This window comes from Mytilus californianus, unplaced genomic scaffold (assembly GCF_021869535.1).
Source record: "Mytilus californianus isolate M0D057914Y unplaced genomic scaffold, xbMytCali1.0.p SCAF_9, whole genome shotgun sequence".
NCBI lineage: Eukaryota > Metazoa > Mollusca > Bivalvia > Mytilida > Mytilidae > Mytilus > Mytilus californianus.
The window spans coordinates 39,722,355-39,749,050 of record NW_026262745.1 but is presented as its reverse complement, the minus strand read 5'-3'; the positions used below and the strand labels follow the sequence as shown (position 1 = coordinate 39,749,050).

At 29.9% G+C, this 26,696-nt stretch overlaps 1 protein-coding gene across 11 annotated transcripts; it reads left to right on the top strand.

Moving 5' to 3' along the window:
* The first annotated feature begins 203 nt into the window (after positions 1-203).
* Positions 204-25,516, top strand: LOC127716356 (mitochondria-eating protein-like). 11 transcript variants are annotated; one of them, XM_052222526.1, is made up of 13 exons: positions 204-350; positions 6,882-6,987; positions 10,045-10,279; positions 11,946-12,041; positions 15,163-15,366; positions 16,682-16,813; positions 18,849-19,065; positions 19,381-19,539; positions 20,190-20,365; positions 20,922-21,048; positions 21,896-21,919; positions 22,886-23,030; positions 23,863-25,516. In XM_052222526.1, exons 1-13 carry the CDS (start codon positions 264-266, stop codon positions 23,874-23,876), a joined length of 1,722 nt encoding a protein of 573 aa, XP_052078486.1. In that variant the 5' UTR covers positions 204-263; the 3' UTR covers positions 23,877-25,516. The 11 variants fall into 11 exon arrangements, with proteins under 11 accessions (XP_052078486.1, XP_052078488.1, XP_052078487.1 ...); XM_052222528.1 differs by lacking the exon at positions 11,946-12,041 and adding an exon at positions 11,779-11,874 and having other exon boundaries at positions 18,852-19,065; XM_052222527.1 differs by lacking the exon at positions 11,946-12,041 and adding an exon at positions 11,779-11,874.
* The last annotated feature ends 1,180 nt before the right edge of the window (positions 25,517-26,696 follow it).

Here is a 26,696-nt window from a genome sequence, read left to right as displayed (position 1 = left end):
CATAATATTCTTCAGATGGAAAAAAAATCATAAATTAATAAATAAATAAACTTGTTTAATCCCGTTTCTTGAGAAGTAAATTAAATTAAGATAATCATTTGTTTGTTATCACCCGATTAACGATATTTCACCTGTAATACCGCTGCCTGTACATGATTACCTATAATTTGTACGATCAGTAATCACATGACTTGCATGTTACTTCGGGTCACCAGGCATGCGTATTATTCTGTTGCGAGAGCCTTGAACGAAAAGCGTCGAAAATGGCGGAGTCTCTGAGACGGTTGGTTAACATCGGTACATTTACTGTACTACAGGATAAGTTAGAAAGATGGCTCGGCAATTATCACGTAAGTGAATAAAATGCAGTTTCTTATTTTGCAAATGCACAAGTCATAACCCCCTGTTATTTCCTAAAATCAGCACAAGTTCCATTTTTATACGGTGTGATTTATGAAAAAACGGTTGCTAAGATAAAACCAGGTGTGTTTTGTGGAACGTGAATGTACTAGTAGTGCATATTACAGCTTTCGGATCAAATATCTATAGTATGTCAGCATTTTGCATTAATTTGGGGTTAATAAGATTATTTTTGTCGATTTTTAACCTTGCCGCCATGCAGACGAACTAGTTTGGACTCGGTAGGGTACGGAATTTGATACCGGATATGTTACAAAATTTACAAACATACTGTTTGTCATTTTCTAAACAATTAAAACATGCGACAATTAAAATGGAAAACGTTTAACACTTATTCGATAATTAGTATTTAAGAGGTATCTATGTTATACTGTGTTAAAAAACTTATAACCTGTCAGAAATTATTCTTTCCTTAGTTTCACTTTCTGATCACACTCTTACAGATACAATGACTCAATGAGTTGCATGCTCTAGCTGGTTCAAAAGTACAGTAACTCAGAAATTTCTGTGACCTATATGCTATTGATTAATTATCAGTTTGATGTAGCAATCAGAGATTTAGAATAATGACTGTCATTTTTGGGTTAGAAGTAGAGTAGTTGTCAACATGAAGGCCAATGCAAAGTGAATTTTTTATTAACCACATGCTCTATGAAATGATTTTTAAGAACTCAGATGAATAATTACATCTGGTTCAAGGGATTATTATTGTAAAATTAATGGAAAAGTTAACAGTCGCAAATTATCAAAAATAAAAAATCGTACACACATTTTATTGTAGGTCAGGCATATTTTCTTACCGTCTGTTTATAGATGTTATTTGTCAAAATGTAAGGTGCAATCACTGTGTACTAATTAAAAGAATTGAACATTATCTGTACCTTTCTTGTTTTCTACATGTCTAAAGAAAATTAAGATATGTGAGGAGTATTCAAAAATAAAAATGGTGTGCATTTTTTAGTTGTTCTGGGTTTCGATTAATAAATAGGGGATCTTTTAAAAACATTTTTTTTTATTTCAGTCAAAACATTGTTTTTATACTACACAAAAGTTAAATCATGGTCAAAATTAAAGCAAATAATTAAGTCCATTTTTTATTTAAAGTCTGCTTTGAGAAATGAACATGTTGTAGTCTGTAACACTTTTTCTCAAAATGTTGACTACATGTATGTTTGTGGATTTTTAACCAAAGTCTAAGAGGCCTATGAAATTTCAAGAATCTGACAGCAGTTCGAATATGTCCACTGCTAAGGGAGTCCAAATATAAATGATACCGACCCATACTGTTACCAAGCATACAGAAACTGCTGGATAATTTAAAGCCATTTCTGCAAAACACAGTCTAACTTCATGAACTTGGCACATGTATAATGTGACGAGGGGAGGTAGATAGAAATGCTATTTAGAAAATATTGCCAGTAAAAATGTTATGCTGTACCCTGTATTAAACTGACAGCTAATATTTGTTCTAGAAACAATAAATCATGAGAAGAAGCATATTACACCACTGTGTTATAAACTTCAAAGTTTTTATTGGTTTTACCTATGTACTGGAGTACACTTTTAAGTCATAAACTCTGTCAATACCAATTTATTACAATATATTTGTAGAGAATTTAAATTCATTCACGTGTGAAATGAACAATAAATTAAACCATTTACATCTACTTTGATCTTATGACCTTTATTTATGGAGTGAGGTTTAAAAACATGCACTTCGATCTTGTAACATTTAGTTATGGAGTCAAATCTAAATTTAAGGTAGTTTTGCAGTAAGTAGTTTTAAAAACTTCATTTTTTAAGGCACAGGACTTGTTAAAGATAATCGAAAAACAATATAAAGGATATACATATACATTATATATATATATATGCATACAATTTAAATACTTTTTTACAGCTATGTTTTTTTATGAATGTGAATTATACCAGTTTGTGTGGCCTTATCGTTGTGTATATAATACTTTCATTTGCATCATTTCGACCCCCTCCCAACAGTAATGTATAATGTTATATTTTGTGCATACATGAAAATATTTTCTGCACAGTTGATATCTTTTTATAAATTCATTTCATTTATGCGGTATTCAAATGACCCAATAAAGATATATTTTGCTTACATCAGTAAAATTTGTAGGGATTAACTATTAGAGCATTGAACTGTTTGTAATGGATGTTTATTGAATGTCCTCTTTTGTACTGAAGTTAAATAGCTTAGGTTGCCCAGGTTGTTTAGAATTTGTGATTTATTTTGAGACAGGGTGCACATTAAGATGTAAGATTTTCATAACTTAAGATGGCTCTCTAAAGCAAGCCTTCTGTTGCTTTCATTAAAGATTGGTTTCAATTGAGACAACTCTAGCATAATTTAAGTGAGAGAAATATAAAAACTTTTTTTAGTTTTGTTTTGGAAAAAAAGATGCAGTATGCCTATTGCCTGCTGATACATACTGAGTAAATCATTAATTAGTTTTAATATTTATTTGAATCAATTGTGAAATGGTTAGAGGGGATTGTAAATATATATATATATCAAATAAATGAGATGTTTTCTATTTACTACCTGATCCAAGACTCTCTAGAATGGAGAAAAACATCTTAGAATTAATTTTCAGTTTATAACAATTTTGATCAAGAATATCTGTATTGATTATTTCATGACAAATATTAAATTGACAAGTCATTTTTATGTACAATACATTTAATTGATTATTATCTTGCTCCTGAAGGTTAACTAGGTTTAAATTAGTAAAATAGTCATTCATAAAGTTATAGAAAAAAATAATGATTCAGTTTGATCAATTCTTTGGGGATTATCAAAAAGACTATTGTTCATTTTTTTTTAAACACCCAACAAACAAAATCAAGCAAATGTTAGAAAGAAAGTACACAATGCATCATTGATACAAAAGTCATTGTGTTTGTACATGAATTATTAGTAATATTTCACTTGATAAGACTTGAAGGGGAAATGATCTACATTGTGTATATGTACTTATTAAGAATAATAGATGTATAATATGACATTGCATGTTAGGCAATGGTTTGGGAGATCCCAAAGTTATATACTTTTTTATCAAAGTTTTTTTTATTTGTTTCATGAACTATGCTACATACTACATAGGTCCTTTCTCCCTGTTTGATTTGAATAAGATGATTTGAATTTTTGGGATGTCAGGGTTATGGATAATTTGTCCCATCATTTTGCAAGCATACATTGTAAACTAATGAAGGAAAGTGTGTAATAAAAATGTGTTAGTGTACATGTATGTACCTCTGGCATTCCTTAACAATGCTGTCCTATTTTCTATAATTTCTCAACTAGTTTCTTAATGCTCTTGTTTTTTTCCAAATTCAGTTGCATACCTTAAGCTTGTGCATTGAAAAGATTAATTAAGCTAGAGCACTGTTACATTATATTTATTGTAATTCATTCAATTTTAATGTTATAGAATTTTAAAATGTTACAAAGTTGATCCTTTTACATTATATAAATTGCAGAAGTAGTGAAACTCTGTATGTTGATTTAGAGAACATGCTGAAACAAGCAAGATTTTTGTTGCATGATATATCACTCAGTTTAGTACATACACTTGACATTTTATCTCTGAAATTCCAATAGTTCTGTTGAAATTCCATTGACCTGTATATCTGGGTATATACAAACTATTATTAATTTACCAAATTTGTTTACCTGAGAATTTAAAAATAGGTGTTTAAACCTATCATTACACTGATTACAACCTTAAAAGGATAGGTTCAGAAAACGAAAAGTTGGATTTCGTAAATTGTGTAAGAAGCATTGAAAGACCCGATTGTGAATTTGAATCCATGTAGAATTCTCTGACGTGATTGTGGTTAATCTTAAAGGTCATAATCTATAGTATAGTCACATTTACTATATACATATTTCTGTTTAAACAGTTCAAGAAATCTATTGAAGTTTATATTGACAAAATTAAATAGGTAGATATAAAGCTGTAAAATATATTTTCTTTTCTTCGGTAGCAAATATTTGCATAGATTTTGATTTATTGAAAACATTTAACACTTTAAATGTTTTAGATTAATTTGAATGGTTTTGTATATATCATCAAATCTAATATGAATGGTTTTTCTTTACTTTGAATCAGCAATTTATATAAGAATATTAAAAAGCGCTTCAGATGCACAAAGTTTATAAAGAGTTACTTTCATATAAAACTAAGGACTGATAAACACTTCTTTTTTAAATAGATTTTTTTTATTACTGTGTTAGAAAATTTTAGTGATATTAAATATATTTGATATACAGGTATGAATATATGTGCTTGTTTATGCCTTTTTTTTTAGAATAATGATACCATATTATTTTTTAAGCAAAAGATAAAAAATAAAAAAATATTTTGCAGTTTTCTATTAGACAGGCATATTCTGTTCTAACCGCCTGTAAGAAACACTATGTTATTCTTTGAAAACTATTTTTTTTGATAAATCTTTTGCATGTATAGAACAGTGGATTCAGTATTATTTGGGAACTATTAATTATTATTGGATTCAGGCGGTGTGTGCATCCCCTTAAAACAGGTACAATAACAGCCAATTTGATTACCCAAATTTAAATGGCCATATCTCAAAAAGTAGTTTAGTTGCATACATCATTTTTATATACAGATCTAAGTGTCCTAGTTGCCAGCAAAAAATCCATGATATTGCCCATTTATGTATCTATTATCTAGATATATAAAGATATAACTAACCAATATAAAATCAATATAGTTGCAGGTATTAACAGTGACCCTGGTTGTTGACCGATTAATTGATTATGACCTTTAATTTTGTGGACAGATTAATATTTGCTGACTTTCAACATTTAATCACACACTATTGATTGATATTTTAATTAATTTTGGTTTCATGCCATTCTCTTAATTTTTTTCGTCAATGTGAAAATGTAAATAATTAATATGTCAAACAATAATTTGATATGAAACATCTCATGTTGATGTCACCGATAATTGTTTATATTGATTACCTTTACATTACACATTATGAATTCATGAATGATTTAAGTATGTGTTTGGATAATCATAACCTTAAACATCTAATTGATTCTATGGGTTCATGTTTTAAGATGTCATATATAAATTTCTTACTATAAAAATACCTGCTCCAAATTAAAAAGATCATTTAAAATATATAAGCTTTGCTTTTTGCTAAGTGAATCTGAATGATTTGTGTACCTTTAGTAAAGTTGCATAAATTTTGTAAATGGTTTTATGTTAATTGGGCAGTAACCCAACTTCAAAGGTAAAAAAATAAAGCATTGCAACCATAGGTTAACTTTCTTTATCAGCAGTATCTTGTACATGTATCACCACTTCAGTCATAATGCTACACTTATAACATTAAGTAGTGGGTCACATTTAAATGCTTATTACACATTATATAAGAATGCTGGATTTTGATTGGTTGTTATCCAGTTTATTTTTTCGCATATTCTAACATTTTTTCCTCATTTCAAACGGGTTTGCCTGTTTTTTCACCACTGCCGGTGAATTTGCCTCAAATTCCCCTCTCTGCCGTGGTATTTGCCATTTTGGATATTCCTTTTTTACCCTCGCGAGCCTGTTCCCGCAAAAATTATTCAGAACCTTTCTCACTTTATCCTGACAACATGGTTAAGCACTATTGGTTGAGTTAAACCGAAAACTGTCAGAAATATACATATAAAGAGGGGACAAAATGTCTATACAAATGAACGATTTAATGATGGAATAACAATGACGTTACAAAAAACAGCACTAACGCAATAAGTACATGTATAATTCCCGCGGTACAACGATTTCCCTTCACATGTACAGACAGTTTCAATCAAAATCTATTCGGTGTAATTAAACAGATATATCATGTTATGGAGGGGTATTTGCGAAAAATACCAGTCTTGGGAACAAATTTCCCTCGCCTAGCGGCTTGGGAAATTTCACCATCCCTTGACTGGTATTTTTTGCAAATACCCCTCCATAACATGATATATCTGTTAAAAACTTCCATTAATGATATCGATTGTTCAGTTTATTATTTATTTGAAACAGTTGCAGCTATTTCTTTGGCTTTTGTTATCAAATTTAAGAGCTTCGACCACCAATAAAAACTTTCCACCATCATTGCCAAGAGTTCTGAAAGTGGCATTAAACGCCAGCAAACAATCAATCAAACTTTAGAATAGTCTCTGTGGTTCATGTTTTGGTTTCCTTCAGACTTTACTTTTAAACAAGGATGCAAAGCATCGGACATTGCTCATGTACAATTAATGAAGCTTTTTTGTATTGTATGAAACTAACATGTCATTGTCCAAAATACGCATGTAATATTTGCCACTAAAAATCAATCAATTTAATTTATTTAAGATAATAGTAGCCCAGCCAAGCTAAATAGAAATTAATAATTGACAAACTTATGTTTATTTCTTGTTTTTCCAGATCAACACATGTGACCAGAATGTTGCTCGGTGCTGTGAAATTATTGAACTCAATGCCAAAGTTCAAGGGCAGCTATTTAAATTACTCAGTGTTACTGCCGAATCAGGTAAGTACTACACAGACCTTTGTTATTGTCCCTGATTTTCTTGAGCTGGTCAAATTATTTGATCTTCTTGTGAACAATAATGGCAAGATCAAGCTGACGTCTTTCAAGTCTTTACTGTGAATATGAGGTTAAGATGATGGCAGATTTACTTTTAATTTTGATAAAAATTATAAATGGCAGACTAATATATGGACCTTATTTGACCTTTTTTTTTAGCCATAATTTGAACTAAGATACCACCAGTAGTTTACATACTTTTTTGTCGAGCCTGCGACTTTTGTCGCAAAAGCGAGACATGGCGATCCTACATTCTGTCAGGCGGCGTCGGCGTCCACAAATATTTTTCTGTGGTTAAAGTTTTTGAAATTTTAACTTTCTTAAACTATCCTGGATTTGTACCAAACTTGGACAGAAGCTTGTTTATGATCATAAGATAGTATCAAGAAGTAAATTTTGTAAAAACAAAAATCTTGTTTATCCGTATATTACTCATAAATGGACTTAGTTTTTCTGCCAGTTAACATTACATTCACTCTGTGGTTAAAAGTTTTTCAAATTTTAATAACTTTCTTAAACTATCCTGGATTTGTACCAACTTGGACAGAAGCTTGTTTGTGATAATAAGATAGTATTCAAAAGTAAATTTTGTTAAAAAAAAATCCTGTTTATCCGTATTTTACTTATAAATGGACTTAGTTTTTCTGCCAGTTAACATTACATTCACTCTGTGGTTAAAAGTTTTTCAAATTTAATAACTTTCTTAAACTATCCTGGATTTGTACCACACTTGGACAGAAGCTTGTTTATGATCAAAAGCTAGTATCTAGAAGGAAATTTTGTAAAAATTTATTTCCTGTTTTTCCGTATATTACTTTTTTAGTTTTATTCCAGTTAACATTACGTTACAGTCTGCAGTTAAAGTTTTTAAAACATTTATTAGACTCATAAACCTTCTTGGATTTTTACCAAACTTGAACAGAACTTCTTATAATCAAAAGATAGTATCTAGAGGAAAATTTTTAATAATTTTTTCCCCATTTTTGTTGAGCCTGCGACTAACACATTTTGTAACAGCAAAAGTAGGTGAGACACTGGGTTCTGTGGAACCCTTACAAATTTTTTTTAATGTTGTATTACAAAATGAAAAACAAGTAGATTAGTATTCATCATGTTACAATAATGCATTCATAGTTTTCATGAATAAGCCACTTCTACACCTTTTTTTATGAACAATACATTGTTTTTGGACAATCTCAAATGTTTTTTGGACTTGCAAATAAAGATTGTATGTGAGTTCAAATTAAATGATGTACCATGTGAATATTTTTCTCCATATTCATTTGGTACTTGCATGAGATTGATATTTTCCATTCATAAATTTGTTTCAAAATTATCCATTTTTGTTATTTTTTGTAGAAAAAAAAATTATAATATCTTTCAATCGTAAATTCTCGTAATACATGGAAGACCTTACATTTTTAACTCCGTACATAACTATCAATTATTTTTACACAAAAACAGCATGATTTTGAAATACTTTACAATTTTTCAGACCAAAAAGGGCCTTTAGGGCACCTGCAGCTTCTTGAAGTGTTTTTCCCTAACTACTAAGAATACTGTTCAGCACTATTTATTTAAATACACCTGTGTATCAGTAAGCTTAGATTTAAATGTCTTAAATTTTTTGCATTCATTACTTAAGTAAGTTGAAATTTTGATACTTTTAAAATGTCTACGACTGTAATAGTAACATAGTTGTAATAGTACTCTACAGGAATTTGATATTTAAACAAAAGCCAATACACAAAATACAGGTGCTCTATTAACAGGGAGTTTAATTTCAAAGACATTTACCAGAGTGTGAAAAAATTTGTACATTTAAAATCGGCCATTTGGCACAAATAAACTTAAGATATTTCCTGTTGATAAGAAGATTTACTAAATGTGCTTGCTTAAGCATTTTATTGATTGGTTATGGCTTTAAAAGGACAATTATGATGAAATATTATCTAATAAACTGCATTGTTGAATTGCTATATACATACATGAATGTAATACTATTAAACATTGAGTGTTTATGACACGATAAAAAACAGTTCATTTAGTTATTTGTTCTGACATAAAGAAAGTTTCAAATATTGATTGAGCCTTTGAAATGTAATTTATAAAAATTAAATTTGAAAATTAATATGGCAGTAAATTAATATTATAAATAAGAATACGCTGTTATATTATCCTTTCCTTAGTTTGTTGAAATATAGTACTGTTGTAAAAGCGGGCCACTGGTTTTGTATATAAAAAAAAGCTTTATGAACTTAAAATACCAGATTATTATTTATTTAGAAATGAATACAGTCTTATTACATGTACATTTTGGTTTTGTTGAAAGTTTCTAAGTTAAAAAATAGGATTAAAATGTTTTTCATTTCCTGATATTTATCTACTTTGATAGAACAAAACTTTCAGTATTCTTTTGCAAACAGGTTTTTTGTTGTTGTGTATAAATGAATACAGGATATTAATCAGTGCAAACTTAGACGACCTCACCACATATGTTAATATGCATCAAAATTCACCTTGTAATTAATTGGTAGACAGTCATTAAAAGAACGGTTGTCAAATAAATCACTATCACTATATAAAATATTGAAAATTCAGACATTTTTGTGTGCATTTATTATTGGGATTCGTAAACAATGGACAAATATGTGAGATTAAATTCATTAATATTACGATTTCCAGGAAATGCTAAATAAATATATTGCTACCTTTAATTTTGCAAAACCTATCAGATAGCAATTTTTCGCAATAATGAAAACATCACAAATAATCTTGAATTTATTGTAAGAGGCCATAAAAAGGTTAACAGGAATTACAGGAAATATTGGACAATACAACAGACCACACAAACACCCAACAAAATAGACATACAAACAACAACGAATAAAACATGGTTCATTGTGCAGTTTACTTCTGGACAAAATATATTTTCTATTTATTTTTTGTCATTTGCAAGTTTATATACATGTAACTTATTATGTTTGTTTATATTTTCAGGTGGAATGTATGGAGGTGCCAGTATTATCAAATCTCGTTTACTTCCATTTTTGGGACAGAATTTCTTTACCTCAGGGGGATCTGTTACTGCAGACACTAGCCTTAGTATCTTAGCAGAATCTGCAGCAAAAAATAGGGAACTAGATGACTTACAAGACCAGTATGAAGTCAGTTTACAAGACCTAGAAGCTGATCTTAAAGCTAGAGAAAATGAAGTACAAGACCTTCGTGATGAGTAAGCATTCTCTTAAATTAACTAACTTCTCATATACCATGTATACCGTTAGGTGCCTGGCTTGCCGAGTTATCTAAATAGATCATGTTCTGTATTACTAGCCTGTTGGCTGTTAACACTGAGATTGTGAGTTTGAACCTTGCACATTGCAGTTGCATTTGACTCCAATCTAAATTGACAAGGATTGTTAGTTTACGCTGGAGATCAGTGGTTCTCTTAGGGCACTCTGGCTTCCTATTCCAATAAAATTTGGGCAGCCACGAAAAAGCTAATAGTGCTGAAAGTGGAGTTACAAAATGTATACACCAAAAATCAACCTTTCAAGTTTAAATTTGACTTTTCATGTTGTTATAAAAATAAAAAGATGTAGTATGATTGCCAATGAGACAACTCTCAACAAGAGACCAAATGAAACAGAAATTAACAACTATAGGTCACCGTACACCTTCAACAATGAGTAAAACCCATTACTGCATAGTCATCTATGAAAGGCCCCGAAATGACAAATGTTAAACAATTCAAACGAGAAAACTAAAGGCCTGATTTATGTACAAAATAATGAAAAACAATAAGATATACAGCAACAAACGACAACCACTGAATTACAAGCTCCTGACTTAGTTTTTTTTTTTGGCATTCACTGGGAAACTACAAAAAAGACTGATTCCAAAAAAAAATTAATTCGAAATCTTGCAAAATCATCAAATGATCAAGTTACTTTCTTTAATTTTGACTAAAGAATGACCTTATTTATACATTAAAACTTTGGAAATTAACCCCAGCACTTAAGGTAAAAGTTTCACAAAATTAGAGCAATGCAGCACTGTATAATGGAACAACTTAACTTATTTTTCAAAGAAAAGTATTTGTAGTTTGACACTGCCTGGTGTTGGATTAAAATTAGACACACTACAATGCTTTCTAGATTCCTATTCATTTAAGTCAAAGCAGCAGTACATAGGCCTACATATTTTGAAAAAGGTGAAATATTCGAAAAATTGATACAGAAATGACACAACAATAGACCACTTTCGAGTTCGTTGCATTTCCATCAAAAGCTTTGGTTTTAATGAACATCATTCATGCGTTAAGGGGCATTGTCATTTCCTACCCAGGTTGAGTGAGCGGTTGAAAAAATATAATGCTGTATTGCACAAATTATTCGGCAAATTAAGTTCTTATAATTGATAATCAGCACTGCTGTCATTAGGGAATTGTGATTAAGTACCTACAGAACAAACATTATTTTTAGTTTATCGTGCATAATGACAATCACGAAGATGATTGATGAACTTTAATAATGCAGGGATACAGGTGATCCCCTCTATCTGGTAAATTACGTTATAAAGGTGTGCATAATAGACAAGTTTTCCTTTGAAGGACATAACTCGAAAGTGGTCTATAAGGCTTAAATGAAAAAGGATCAGAAAGCTGTGAGTTCAGAATGTCATTGTACAATATTTGATGATATATATAACTTTATATATTTGCTTGATCAGACTGTTGGACACCAAGGATGAACTATCAAGGAATTTAAGAAATTCAACAACGGACAAAATGTTCTTGGATTCAGAAAATAGAGAGCTGAGAAGAAAGTAAGCTATATTTTCTATTTTTTCATTGTTGTTATAAATTCTTTAATCATGACATGTTTTGCTTTCCATAGACTGATTGAAACAAAAGAGGAGCTTAACAGAAGTTTAAGAACAACAACTAGTGATAAAATGTTAAACGATGTTGAAATACGTGAACTACGACGAAAGTAAGATTGCATTATCTCCCTTGCTTCTGCTGTATTATCTCCCCTGCTGAGTTAGTGTTGTATCTAATTACAGAATGTTTTACTAATTTCATTAGGATTCAGTGTCAAACAGAAAATGAACTGGTTCTGCTTAAAAGTTGATTTCAAGTTTTCCGGAATTCAGTTTCATTTGAAAGAATAGGCCATTTTGTGTTTATGTATCAGCATCTTTTAGAGCTGAGAAGTAAACAGTTTAAATCAAGTTATATGAACTTTAGACATTAATTCACTTTTTCAAGAAATAAAGAAAAAAATATAATTATCATTTGGAATATGAGATCACCAAATCAAAGTTGGTTCATTTGTCGAATGAATAAGGTTTTTTTTAGTTAAAAAGTGTATGTGTTTAAATCAAAAGATTATGTATTCTAACCATTCTCAATTTTAACCTAATACAACTATACTGTTGGGAGATGGTCTGACACTGTTAACTTAGACACTACTTATAGATTCTTATAGTTTTATTTCACTCTGTAGATGGAAGGACAGCACTGCATACATTACATAGTTATATATAGACAGACACACAGTTATTTACTTCACTTTAATATTAAGAATATAGGAAATGTGTAAAGATACTTTTACTTATATTAATTGTATACTTCACAATTCCAAGAAATACTCTTTTTGATGGAATTCAATTTTTTTAATTCAAATTGCTAGATTTTAAATTATTTAATTTTTTTTCTTTTCTTTTACTCATTTAAATTTTTTTTTCTAGATCGGAAAAAAAAATATTTTGAGGAAAAATTACTTCTAAAATGAATTTTTGATAATAAAATAACACTTATTCCATCAGAAATGTTTAGAAATAGATTTTCATTTAGATAAATTTTAGAATTTCTTAGAAATTAGTATGATAGGACATCTTATAAATACTTGGATTATGTCTGTACTTGTTTAGATGTAAAACTTGAAAAAACTGCAACTCAATAGGACAATTTAAAAAAAATTATGTTAAAATTAGTATGTTACAGCTGTCATACTTTCAAAAACATGCAGTGCATTTTGGGCAATAGGTGTTTAAGCAAATGTTTTCTGATTTTGGATTGGTTAACACCTATCTTATAGTTGGTTTGGAGTATTATTATCATAGTTTGAAGTGTAAATATATAATTAAAATGGTGATTGTGTATCATTATAATAAATCTTCATACACACCATACAAGTATATTGTCATCTCATTATAATTTCTACTTAATGCTACAAAGCTGGACAGTTTTTTGACATGTTCATTATCCAGTCAGTCTGTCAGTTAAATTGGTCTCAAATACTTTATATTGGATTGCAACCATACTTGAATATATGGTCACTAATAATGACAGGAAGTACCCAATAGATTTTTAGCAGTTTTCATGCTTGGCCATAGGCCCACAATCCCAGGCTGGTAAAATTTCTATAGGCCCTGTAAGAATTTCTTCTACATTCTAATAGAATCTATACAAAACTTTTCAACAAAAATTGTCTTCAGTCCTGTGGTTACAAAAGTTTTTTGTGTAGACCAGTTAGCCTAAGGTCATGGTCATGGTTACTAAAAATAAACCAAAATAAGTGCAGGAAACTGTTTTCAAGATGCTAAATCAAATGCTGTAAATGGGATTGCAACCTTACTTTGATGTATTACCACATATAATGAGAAGAAGATTCATGTTGATTTCTCTTGATATTGAGATCACCATGTTTAAGGTCAAGGTCAAAGTTACTTATGATAGACGGAAATTTGTGTAGGAATGTTGTTTCTGGATGATAAATCAGATATTTTTTTTAAGTTGTATGGTAACCTCACATGTGGTCATCCAATTGGTTTTGAATGCACAATGCATAAGGTCAAGGTCAAATGTACTAAAAATAGTTTTGTTAGACAATATTATTGTTTGAAATCAGCAGCTCTCCCCATTTATATAGGGTATGTGAGCTTGCTTACATAAGGTTTTTTAATTTCTATAGCAGAAAGCTTACAATTTGGAACAAAATGCAGTTTTTCAAAATAAACAATTTGAAAAAAGAGCTAAAAAATCTCAAATGTTTTTTATATTTTGATAATATGGCAAATTACAGATGACCATATTAGGAATAAGAACTCTTTTATCATTCAGCTTTGTATATTGCACTAAAACTATCATTATTGTGGGTACTGCAGGTTTTTGTAAAAGTTTATACTAATATTAAAATACATGTTTTCTTTCAGGACTCAATATGATATAAATTTGTCAGATTACACAAATAATTGTTATTTACACCATAAACCATACAAGTGTTAACCAATCTTTCTTGCAACTGGTTGGTTCAGTTTGAATTTTATCACATGCTATTAGATCAATTGTTACAGTTATAGGTATTGAAATCAAATATTCTTTAATTTGAATAGATAGATTCAAATGATTTTACCTAAGATTCTGCTGAATTCCACCTGTCAAGTTTTTGTTTCAGTCTCTTGACATTTTTTGTAAGCAGCTGTTGATAATTACAATTTACTAGTAAAACGAGAAAAAATTGGTTAAGACATGTAAGTTTTATGTTGCAATATGTATTTACAGAATCTGCTCAAGTAGACATATGATAAACATTGGATATTGTAATGTAGTTTATTTGTGCTATTGCATTGTTTTGGATGGCATAATTTTTTTTACAGGACTGATGAGTTGTTATATACATATGATGTTTTAAACAAACAATGCTTGGAACATGGAATTAGATTTTCATGTTGAATGGTCATAGACATTGGTGATAGCCATTTTGTGTTTTAATTTCAAGCAGGCTATATGCTGATAGAGATAGCTTCATTTGAACTTTCTGCTCACTTTTTGTCATATCATGATCATTTAAAGAAAAAAAAAAAATTACAAACAATTTGGAAATAGAACATAGTCTGACACTTGTAATACATACACGTAAAAAGAAAAAGATAATAGGAATCCACTGGTTGAGAGAAAAAAAAAAAAAACAGTTTTAAGCCTTTTGCAAAGGTTTTACATTTAAATTCAACCTTTAATGGAAGAAAGCCACTGTTCTTTGCTGCATAAACATTTTGCAGTTTGTCACCTTAGAAATAGAGTAACTTTTCGTCATTTGTTTTGTTCAGACTAGCTTTAGCAGAAGATGAAGTTAGAACTTTAAGATCAAAAGCAGGGCTGTTAACAGATTATGATACTCAAGTTCGCCGTTTACGTGATGACATTGCTCTCCTAACAGCTAGGCGTGACTCACTTTTAAGAACGTCAACAATTAAAGATAAAGATGATTCATTCTTATCTTCAAAAGATGAGTCTAAACGCAATGGTCCAGGGTAAGGCAGTTGTCATGGAGACTAACAATGTCATTGCTTTTGCCAGCTTCCTGCCTTACACCTTATTCTCGCACTTACATTTTTGCTATTAATAGTAACATGTTTTATTGTCATAATCAGAATTAATTCTTTCATCCCTATTTTTGGTGTTGGTGTTATATGCTTTGATGTTGTAATTTTTCATATATCAATTTAGTTTCTCACAAATTCAAGAAATTTATAAAATTTGATTCTTAGGGATGATTGGATTTAAATATTGAAATTTTTAGTGGTATTAATAACATTATGTATGGATGTGGATATTATTTAATTTTAGAATTATATGTAAAGGGAATTTAATCTTTTGTTTGTGAAAGGTAGAAACTTTAATTTATGGTGGCTAATATGAAATGAATTAATTTATCTTTTTTTATAGAACGTACTTACTATTAACATTTTTTTGTTTTTCTTTCTTAATGTTGTCTGAAATTACCCTGTCTTGCTAAGCTATGTGTTTGTTAATTTTTTGTGAAATCATAAGTTTCCTAAAAATTTCATGCTGTATGTAAAACTTTTTGTTTATACACAATAAAGTAAATTTCAACTTTTTTGTCCGTTACAGCGAGAATGATCACTATTTTACAACAACAAAAATGGGGATAATGTTTTTTATTTGCATGCATGAAAATCCATTCAAGTTTTTATTATAAAAATTATTTTGGACTCAAAAATAACTTTCTACAATTCAAATTGGGCATAATTGGAGGTAGAAAAAATAAGTGGAATATCAAAAGATTTCATGAATACAAGTTATTATGAACTTAAGTTTCTGAGAAGGGAATATAAAATCAGAGTTTTGATAGAGAATTCCCTTTTTAAATATCTCTTTATCAGAAGCAAAAAAAATTTTTTTTTTATCATAAAATGGTGGTTGGTTTTGTAACTATCATTTTAATTTATTTTTTATTATAATTTCTAATGTAAAGTTAATGGATTTTTTCTATATTTTCAAATTTCTAATTGCATCTGTGTTTATAAGTTCTTTCAATTTTTGTGAACGCAAGAGACTTTTCTCATAAAAAAAGTATAATCACAAACAAAACATTTCATTCCCTCTGCATGAAGAAGCTCTTGGCCAGAAAATTTCAAAATGTAACTGACCTTGTAAAACATGTGAAATTTGGGCAGAATTACAATAAAATTGAAGTATGCAATTTTCTCCTCTGACAGTATTTTGAAATTGTTTGGCCATAGATTAATCTTAAGCTTGTAAATAAAAAAAAAAAAACTGCTGTTTGACCTGAAGTTATTTTCTTCCTATCGTCCATTTTTATAGGCTCGCTGACGCACAAGACGAGATTGTCAAATTACGTGCAAGATCAGGTCTTATTGATACGTACGAAAGACAAGTAAGGAATCTCAAAGATGAACTCTCATTGTCTTCCACTAAAAAGAGCTATTTGGATGGGTAAGATTATAGCCATCAGCACCTTCATTTCATACTTTAATTGTTTATTCATCATTTTATTCTCTTTTTTTCTTAAAAACCAAATACCAAAACTTAAGGTTGAAGTAATTATTTTTTTCTCGTAATTTGTTTTTTGAAATGCACATTCTGTTTGAATCATGAGTTAGCTCCCTTTATAGCAATGTGTGACGCTGTGCCACTTGTTGACTTGAATTTCAACACTTGTCAGACTTTTATATAGATATCTAACTTCAACCTCACTGCATGGGTATGAAAACATCTAACATTAGTGATATTATATTCTAGAAAAGTAAGAAAAAACGAAGAGTGGAAAAGATAAACTTCAAAAACATTACTTGATTTTAAGTTTTAATTTGACTAATTAGAAAATAATGCTAAATCTGCATATTCTCTCTCTCTCATTTTAATATAGATTTTCTGCTAGAACATAGATCTATTCTTGTAAAAATTATTTGTTATTTTCAATATTTATTATACTGTGTTCACACTTTATAGCATGTTTTCATTTTGGAACTTACTGTGTATCATCACCACCGGATATAAGTACCCTTGGCCTGATTCTCTGTTCATTGTCTAAAAAAAACTACATTACTGTACATATACCAACACATAGGTACTGAGGTAGATATACGCTGGTATTTGTACAGTAATGTTGTTTTTCTTAAGACAATGAACAGAGAACCAGGCCAAGGGTACCTATATCCGGTGGTGAACATACACAGTTTTACTAATTGCATGATGAATGTGCATTGACTTTTCACACCAGTATTTTATTACATACATGTATTTCTAGATTGCAGACATGTTAAGATCTCAATGAGAAAAAATCCTTTTCTGAATTTCATATACATTTTTATGCCCCACCTACGATAGTAGAGGGGCATTATGTTTTTCGGTCTGTCCATTTGTTCATTTGTTCGTCCGTCTGTTCGTCCATCTGTCCCGCTTCAGGTTAAGTTTTTGGTCAAGGTAGTTTTTGATGAAGTTGAAGTCCAATCAACTTTAAACTTAGTACACATGTTCCCTATGATATGATCTTTTTTAATTTTAATGCCAAATTAGAGTTTTTACCCCAATTTCACGGTCCACTGAACATAGAAAATGATAGTGCGAGTGGGGCATCCGTGTACTATGGACATATTCTTGTTTTTCTCTTAATTCTAACCCGATTTATACTTCCATGGTTGATTATTTTTTTTATAATAAACATGGTTTGCTTAATCTCTGAGTTATTCATTGGTCAAAATTCAATTATGACTTCATATTTTCTTGCTTTGCTCTGAATTTGCTATTGTGACCACATGCAAAAAAGCTACCATGTCTGATGATGTCGCATAGAAAGACATAACGTCTTTTTGTAGATCATTGAAAAAGAAAAATGAAGTTTGCCTACACATTGTCAAAAGATCATTAGAGAAACAAATTTCACCACCAAATCTCAGGCAATACAATATTTTTCCACTCTTGACAATTACATTATAGATATTGACTGGAGTGTAGAGATATCATATATATCACACTGGGTGCAGTGGCCTTTTATAAAAAATATTTGTTGTTAATAAGTTTAATATATCTGTTTTTTTTAAAAGGAGGGAGAATGCATGATAAATCTTAAATTATTCTTAATTCTAAATTTCAAAATGTATGTGAACAGTTAATCTAGAATAAATACATGTATGCAATAATAACAGGATGAGAATGTAAGGTGAACACTGTATCATATTTCATTGTTGATGAAAAAAAAAGAGGGTGGATAATATATGATGATATAAAAAGTTTACCTGAGCTTTAGGGTTAAAAAAAAACCCAAAATTTTTGAAATTAAAAAGAATTAATCGCGAAAATTGAATCTTTCAATTAGAAGACAATATATGCAAACTTTAACTTTCTATTAAAGTGTTCAAAAAAATTTGATCCTGATAGCATTATTGTCCTTTTTAAATTATGAATGTGAGCATCACTATTTGCATAATAAAATTATAATCATGACATGCAATATTTGACTATTTTTAAGTAGAGATGTGTACAGCAGTTTGAACTCCTACCGTTATACACCAAGAGTAGGATCACCACTGTCCATCGACGATCCCGTACAGCGTGTCAGACAACAGAATCTCATCTCACGATGGAATGATATGTTCTCACAGGATCGTCTGGATGCCATGGATACTCTCCGTCGCTATTCAGATGATTATGAAAACAATCAAAGAATCATCTTCCTTGCATTACAGGTATGGGATCAAATACTATGCAGTATAAATACTTGTGTCAATCAAAATACATGATCATTTAAATATATAATTATATGTACCGTATGTACTTTTTTTGTGTGTATCATTTTTTTTGTGTGATGATAAATGTTATGCCCAGCATGGGTTCTGTGATCATAATTAAGATTTTTTTTTTTAAATTAGGGTCAAGTAAAATATTGTTTTGTTCAATTAATAAGAATCACTGTGACTTGCTTATAATAAAGACATTATAGTCCTAAAAGAAAGAGAAATCATATAAAATTTTTGATTTCCTGTTTTATGTTTTTTTGTCAGGAAGCATTTAGTGTTGCCAAGTGTGCCTTCCGTCAGTTTAAGATGAAAGTCCGAGCAAACCTGGCAGCTACACACATTGGTCCAGAGACTCTGGAGGAGGCAGTCCAAGACTATGTCAATAGAAATACAGACCTCTATGATCTTCCTGGAATGGTTGCTGTAAGTTTTCTGCACAAAGGGAAATAACTCAAATTTTGCCAAATGTTAAAAAAAGACAATGATAGAAAGAAAAGAAAGAAGCATTGAGAGACAGAAATGCTGATATCTTTTATGATTATGAAACTCGCATATTTAAGATTAAGTATATCACATCATCCTGAGAATTGGCTTTAGAGATCATAATTTGAGATGACATTTTCATACCTCCCTCCGAAGTTGGGGGCATACTGTTTTATCTGTGTCTGTCCATTCCATGAAATCTCTGTCACATTTTTCTCAGGAATTACAAATCATAGTTTTCTGAAATTTATTACCAGGCTTCATGTGGATATGTTTTACAATTTGATGCATTTTCACATACATTGCTCAGTAGCTTCCTGTTTACCATTAACTTGTATATTTTTACACAAAATTACCATTTAAGAAATGTTTGTCACATTTCTCTCAGAATCTACCAATCTATTAACACCTTAAAATTTGGTTAAACATTTATGTTAGTATACCATACCATATGATGGGTTTTCACACCCATTGCTCTTCAACATACTGTTTACTAAAAAACAATAGATCACAGTTCCATTTGTTTAGTACTGCAATATTTACTACTCTTTTGTATCATAATACACTCTAAATATATGAAATTTCTTTAGGATGTATTAAGAGGGTTAAACAGAAGTCCAAAGATCTATCTTCCACCAGACTCTACCTTTGCAGTCGTTCAGCCATTCATCAGAGAAGCCTGTAAACTTGCCTGGCAAATGAGTGCTCTGGCCCACCCACTTGATATTGCAGTGGCCACTGATGCTGAACTCTTTGACAACAACAGGTAACTACATGTTATATCTGGCCTATTTGATATAGTTATTTCTGCACTTATTTTGTTAAAAGATGTAGAAACAGACATCCATTTGAACAGTGTTTTTTTTTTTCTGAAACAAAACTATGCTTAATTGCTTACATCCACTTCATTTGAACTTTGGTGGATAGTTGTCTCATTGGCAATCATAACACATCTCCTTATTTTTATATGGACTTGGGTCAAATTCATATAAAAAACCTATTTCTTAAATTTAATTGAGAACCAAATCTAGCTTTTGAAGTCCTTTTAAATAACTGCTTTTGGTGTGACTTTGTTTTTACAGTATTTCAAATAGAGTTAGCTCTGTAAATACTTTACACAATTAGGTAAACTTTATCAATTCTAATGTATGCAAAACTTCCTACAAACAACTCCTTTTAAGACGAGTAAAACACCTCAAGATATGTTTGCTGATAACTTGACTGATACAAATTTCTTCAGGAAATGTATTTAACACTTCCTCCATTGGTCTTTTACATTTGTAAGCCAGAGATAATTAAATACTTATACAAACTGATTACAGGTATCGTAGAAGTTATGATTCTGAGTACACAGCTCCTTTAGTAAACCATCACATCTGGCCTGCCCTGATGCAGGGATCTAAAGTCCTAATGAAGGGAGAAGCTTGCACTCGTAGAGGAGCATCCCTGGTAAGTCAGATTAAGTTCTTAAAGTAAAGTACATGTTTATTTTTATAGTGAGAGCAAGGAGGGAATATTGAATAAAAAATTAACATTAAACAACTGTTGACATCAAATAAAGGGTGGATCAATTTTCTTGTCGTTGCAGCTGTATTTATTAGGGGGCAGTGGGTCTGAAGTGGGTACAATCTACAGTGCACATATAGTAGAAACTTAATTATTTAAAGTGTTGATGTTTATTAAACAACTATTTATTAAATCAGTGAGACTTAAATTTGATTTGAAATTTGGCCAAAATTTTGGAAGTTATCTGGTATAGAAGTATATTTTTATCTACAAGGGGAAAATCTAAAGATATTACTAACTGTGTAAAAACACTTGCACTTCATATAATCATTGTGGTTGCAGTTTTCATCCCTATGTTTGAAATTGTCTACATTCCTTTAAATATTTTAGGCCAAATAAAAAAATGTGTGTTTCCTGACCATTCTCTTTTGTAACTTTGAAATAAATTGTGATAAATTGCAGAACCAGTAAAGTAAAAGTCCTTGCCTTTATATGTTTATTTTTAAAAATCTGAAAAATGTTGAAAATTTTGTTGACCTAACTTTGATCCAAATGGAAACACGCATATTTTTTAAAGCCTTAATTGTCTTCTCTTCATCACTTCATACATCATCTAAGTATATAGGATAGTCACATGATATTGTCTTTTAGAAAATAAAAGATAGCATATTATATTGTCTAACGTACAACGTAAATATGACAAAAACTAGTTACACTGTAAACACATTTTACAGGAATCTTTTGATGAAATATTCAATTGTTGTTGTTTTTTTTTTGTGTTTTATGACAGCCAGTAGAGTATTACCGTATTGAGGTAAACATTTTTTAAATAAATTTTATTTTTTGTACACTTTTTTGGTGAAAGAATATTAAAAATGTGTCAATATAGTTGAACCTCATTTTCCCTATAATAATGTTATAAAATTGGTTTAACTTGGAGTTTCACTAATGATAAGCATCTATGATTCTTGCATTTAATGAATTATTTTATAATTTCAACTAGTCATCCTTTATTTTTACTATTATTATGTAGATAGCTTATCAGCAGGCATAATAATAGATTTATTTTATAAATATTCTAAATTGTTTTCTTGCTTTTTAACAAGGCTATGAAAAAATGTTTTGATGTAAATAATTGTTCTTTTGACTATTTTTTAAACTCTATATAATCAAAATGTTTACACTTATTGAAATAAACTAGTAAAATTAGTCTAAACCCTATTAAATTTCAATCTTAGACTACTAAGTGCACAAACTTTAAGCTTCCCTTTAAAGGATTTATTGAAAAAATTTGATATGTAGGCAAATGAGATTCATCAGAACTCACATACTGTAATATGGTCATAAAGTAGAGGAAAAGGCTTGTGCTTGCTTTTTGATAGCTTTGTAAACCAAACATTCTAACCTAAATAAGCTTATAGTTCTGAAATACATTTAAAAAAATGTTCATTTAATTCTTGGATTCCGTAAGAAATGAGGTTCAACACTTTACTAATAGTAGATATTTAGCTTTAATTTAATGTTTTTAAACTTTTTTATCACAATTTTTACATATTTGAAGCTTGTCAAGACTTATTCATTTTAATCATTTTATCAATGCTGTTCTTTTTATAAAAAAAATGTTTATGGTAAATCATACTGCTGGTATTCTAAACATAAGGCGGAATTGAGGAGACTTATGCAGTTGAAAATTCCCTTAATTTGGTAGATTGTGAGATTCAATTGATTTGTCAACTTTGAAAAAAACAATATTAATTTCATGCCTTGTTTTTGTTTTCAGGGAGCTAGTAGGAGAAGCAGAAGCAGATCTCGCTCTGTTAGCCCAAGTATACGTACACGATCCCGTTCTCGTTCAATGAGCCCATCTCGTATGGCTCGTAGTCGTTCCCCAAGTCCACGACGAATTGCAAGTCCGTATAGTTCAGGTCGGTTGTAGAAGAGACTTCTTACTTCGTAGACTGTGGCTATCTGTTTAGAATTTCTCCATAGTTGCACTGCAAACTTCATTATCCATCTTGTCTTTGTATATGTAATCCTTTGTATCTTATGCACTTTTGTGTGACGTCCAATTATTTTTTTTAAATTCTTCACTTTGCCTTAACATGTTTCATTTGAGCTGCACAAACTGCACCTTTAATGTCATTTAAAGTTCTTTTATCAGTGAACACCAAAGGAATTTTAAATGATTTTTAAGAATTAGGCAAATTTTGAAAATATGAAGACCCTGGGATTTGAGAATGTCATTTTCTAGCAATTTGTATATAACCTATTTATCTAAATTGCACAGCATTTTTATTGTCTATTTGTAACCTACTTTTTTATGCATGTGTTTATTTCTTTTTCTTTGATATACTTTTATGAATGGATTTAACACTTATTATAATGTCAAATAGTTTGTGAGCATGGTCAGAAAAAATGTTGGTTTTGAAATTTAAATGTGCATTAAAAGATCATCTGCAAATTTACACACAAACTTAGACACAGTCTTTTTGTTTAAAATAATGCAAGCCATTAGTCAGTTTTTAGTAAAAGTTAAAATTCTTTTGATTGTGTGCTTCATACTAGTTTGCACTCTTTACTAATTTCATAACATATAGTTTATTGAAATTCAAATAATATTTGATAAAATTAATGGTAAAGGTTTAACATTTTAAATTTTTGTTGTGAATTTTCATAAGCCATCCTAACACTTAACATTTGTTACAGAGTCACATATGCTCATGTGGTGTGATCTAACATTTGACCTTGACATTTCAGATCCACTATTCTAGATGGAAGTAAACAGATAATCCATGTTATTTAGTTGACAATATACAGATATGTTGATACCATTTGTTAATGTTGTTATTGACATTTATTTATTTGTTTGGTAATGTCATGTGACCTGTTGCAGACATACATGTCTATATTTGGTATTGTCATGTGACTTGTTGCAGACGGTCAAATTTTATCTTGGTACTGTAGCAGGGGATGTTGGTTTTGTGTCTGTTAAATGTGAAAAACTGTATTGTAGCAAGGGTTCTGAAGTAAAGCAAATATAAAAGAAAGATTTTTGTATGTGTGTTTTGATTAAAATCTAAAGTGAATACAATATCAACCAGGAAACAATTAAAAAGTATATAAAAGTATTAATTCTGAAACTATTCTTTCCCATCAAATACAAGCAAGGATTTTAAAAATTATGCATCTACATAGTTTGCAGAGTGTAGAAAATGCTGAAAAACTTTTCTTCTTAAATTTGAATATTTCATATAAGACCAATTTGAATAACAAGAATTTGATATTTAACAACATACACCTAACCATTTGCTGCTTCTTAACATGCGCATCATGAAAATTTCAGACAGCATTAACAAAAAGTCCTTCTAACATTTAGTAATGACATTCACACAACAATGTAACAGTTCACACATATTCAGTTATAAAAATATATTTTAATTTATTTATATTTACTTGTTAGTGCTTTAATATTGTTACCATGGTTACTGAGAAGTAAGATTTTTTGTTGACATTCCTAAAATATTATTACTTTTTAAATGTAGTTTGTTGATTTTTTATTAGGATAATCAAAAATTTGATAAGGGGTAAAATCATGCAAGACATTATAAAACATTCTTAGTCAATCAGTTCAAATAGGGAAATTTAAGAGGACAACCCCTATAGCATTCTGTGAAGGTGCTCTTGGACCAAACTTATACAACTGTGATACTTATTTTATTTTTATACAATTTAAGTAAGATATTATTAGATTTTTACACTTTTTGTGAATTTAGAAGAGGGTTCCGTCCAAAACTCTAGCCATTTCAGTATAATCTTTTTTGTTGAACATTGTTTTCTTGTGATATTTTAATAATTGTTTTTATATTAATCATGTTCTCATTATCGTAGAATATTTTTGTTAGTGTGTAGTTTATACCTCAAGTTTGAGATAGATCTGTTTTGGAATTTTTACAAAAATAACAAAAATATTAATAGGGTTTTTAGATTTATGTTTATGTGTGCATACGAAAGTGAATATATTTTAGAGAACCATGATTTGTTTGTTAATTTCATTGATTTTTCTCACAAAATTTGGAAAATGATGTAAAATTTCATATTCTGTTTAAGCAAGGGGAGGTAAATGCAATCATTTTCTGCACTTCTGATTTCAGGTTTATTTTTTTTCAAACTTTGTTTATTTAAAAACACTAAGAGTATTATAATAAAAAAGGAAGAAACTTTTGATAAATTTTTTTTTTTATAATTTTTTTTATAGTTGAAACAGAATATGATATTTTATTGACCAGGTTCACCAGGGTTGGAAACAGATTGTAGATATATTTTGCAAGATTTTTTTTTCCTATGCAGTTATATTTATATTATTACATTTATTTATGTAGAGTTTTATAGTAATAAAAATAAACAAAACGTGTTTACTTGATATTTTTAATGATGTTATATCAAATTGAAAGGAGAACCAACATGCATGTTTGTCTCATTATGGTTAAAGGCTGTTCTAGAATTGATGGTATGTGGAGTTGGAATGCTCTTCTATTAAATTTGATGGCTGGTGATTATTTAAGAAAGATTCCGTGAACAAAAGGAAAAAATCCTTTAAAATTGTATGCATGGCAAGTTAAAGTAAATAAAAGAAGAATGTGTCTGAGGACACAAATGCCCAAACTCAAGCTTAGCATTTTTGTAAGTTAAAAAGGGGCATAACTCTAGAATGGTGAATGACTCCCAAATTCTAACTCTGTCTACGTTTTGTGGTTCTAAGCATTGTTTATAAGTTTCATAAAATCACTTACATCATTTTACACATGACATCCAAGTTGAAAATTTTCGTCACTTTTTTCTAGGGAACTACATTACAAGGATTTCTGAAATTTGATTTCAGGGATTATATACAATTCAGCTATACTGTGTGATGCGTTTTCAGATTCATCACTCAACAATTTCCTGTTTACCGTCAAGTATTTGGGCGGGGGTATCATCAGTGAGCAGTAGCTCGCAGTGTCACTTGTTTTGTGGGTGTTAATTTTTTTCGTAGATTGAGGAAAAACTATTTTCATGGTTTTTGAAAATAACTTAAAACAAGCCTACAGAAAATTTTACTTAATTTAACATTTAATTCATTGTTTATCTATACCCATGAAATCTAGGAAAATTTGTATCCCACGAATAATAATGAATCCACAGTACTCAACCTATAAATCCCTAACTGCTGCAAAAAATTACAACAAAACTAGAGACAATCACTGACAAAGTTCCTGACTTGGGACCGGCTTAAAAATATGGATTGGTTATATAAGTTGAGCTTAAATTGAACTTGCATAGGACTCAATCTTTCCCGTATAGATTTGAATCAGTGGTTCTTAAGAAGAATAAAACATAAAAAAGATAAGACCATAGTGGACGAAATTCCAAATAATGGTAAAAGCGCATATGGTCTTCAAGGTAGGACAAACAATGGTATATCTATATGCTCCAGCAGGTTTTATGAAAGGAAAGAATAAATAAACTTGTAAGACGTGTCTTGCCTTTATGTAATCTGAGTAGAATGCAGATTTTGATATTAAAATTGTGTTTTTGTTGGATGTTTTTCTGTT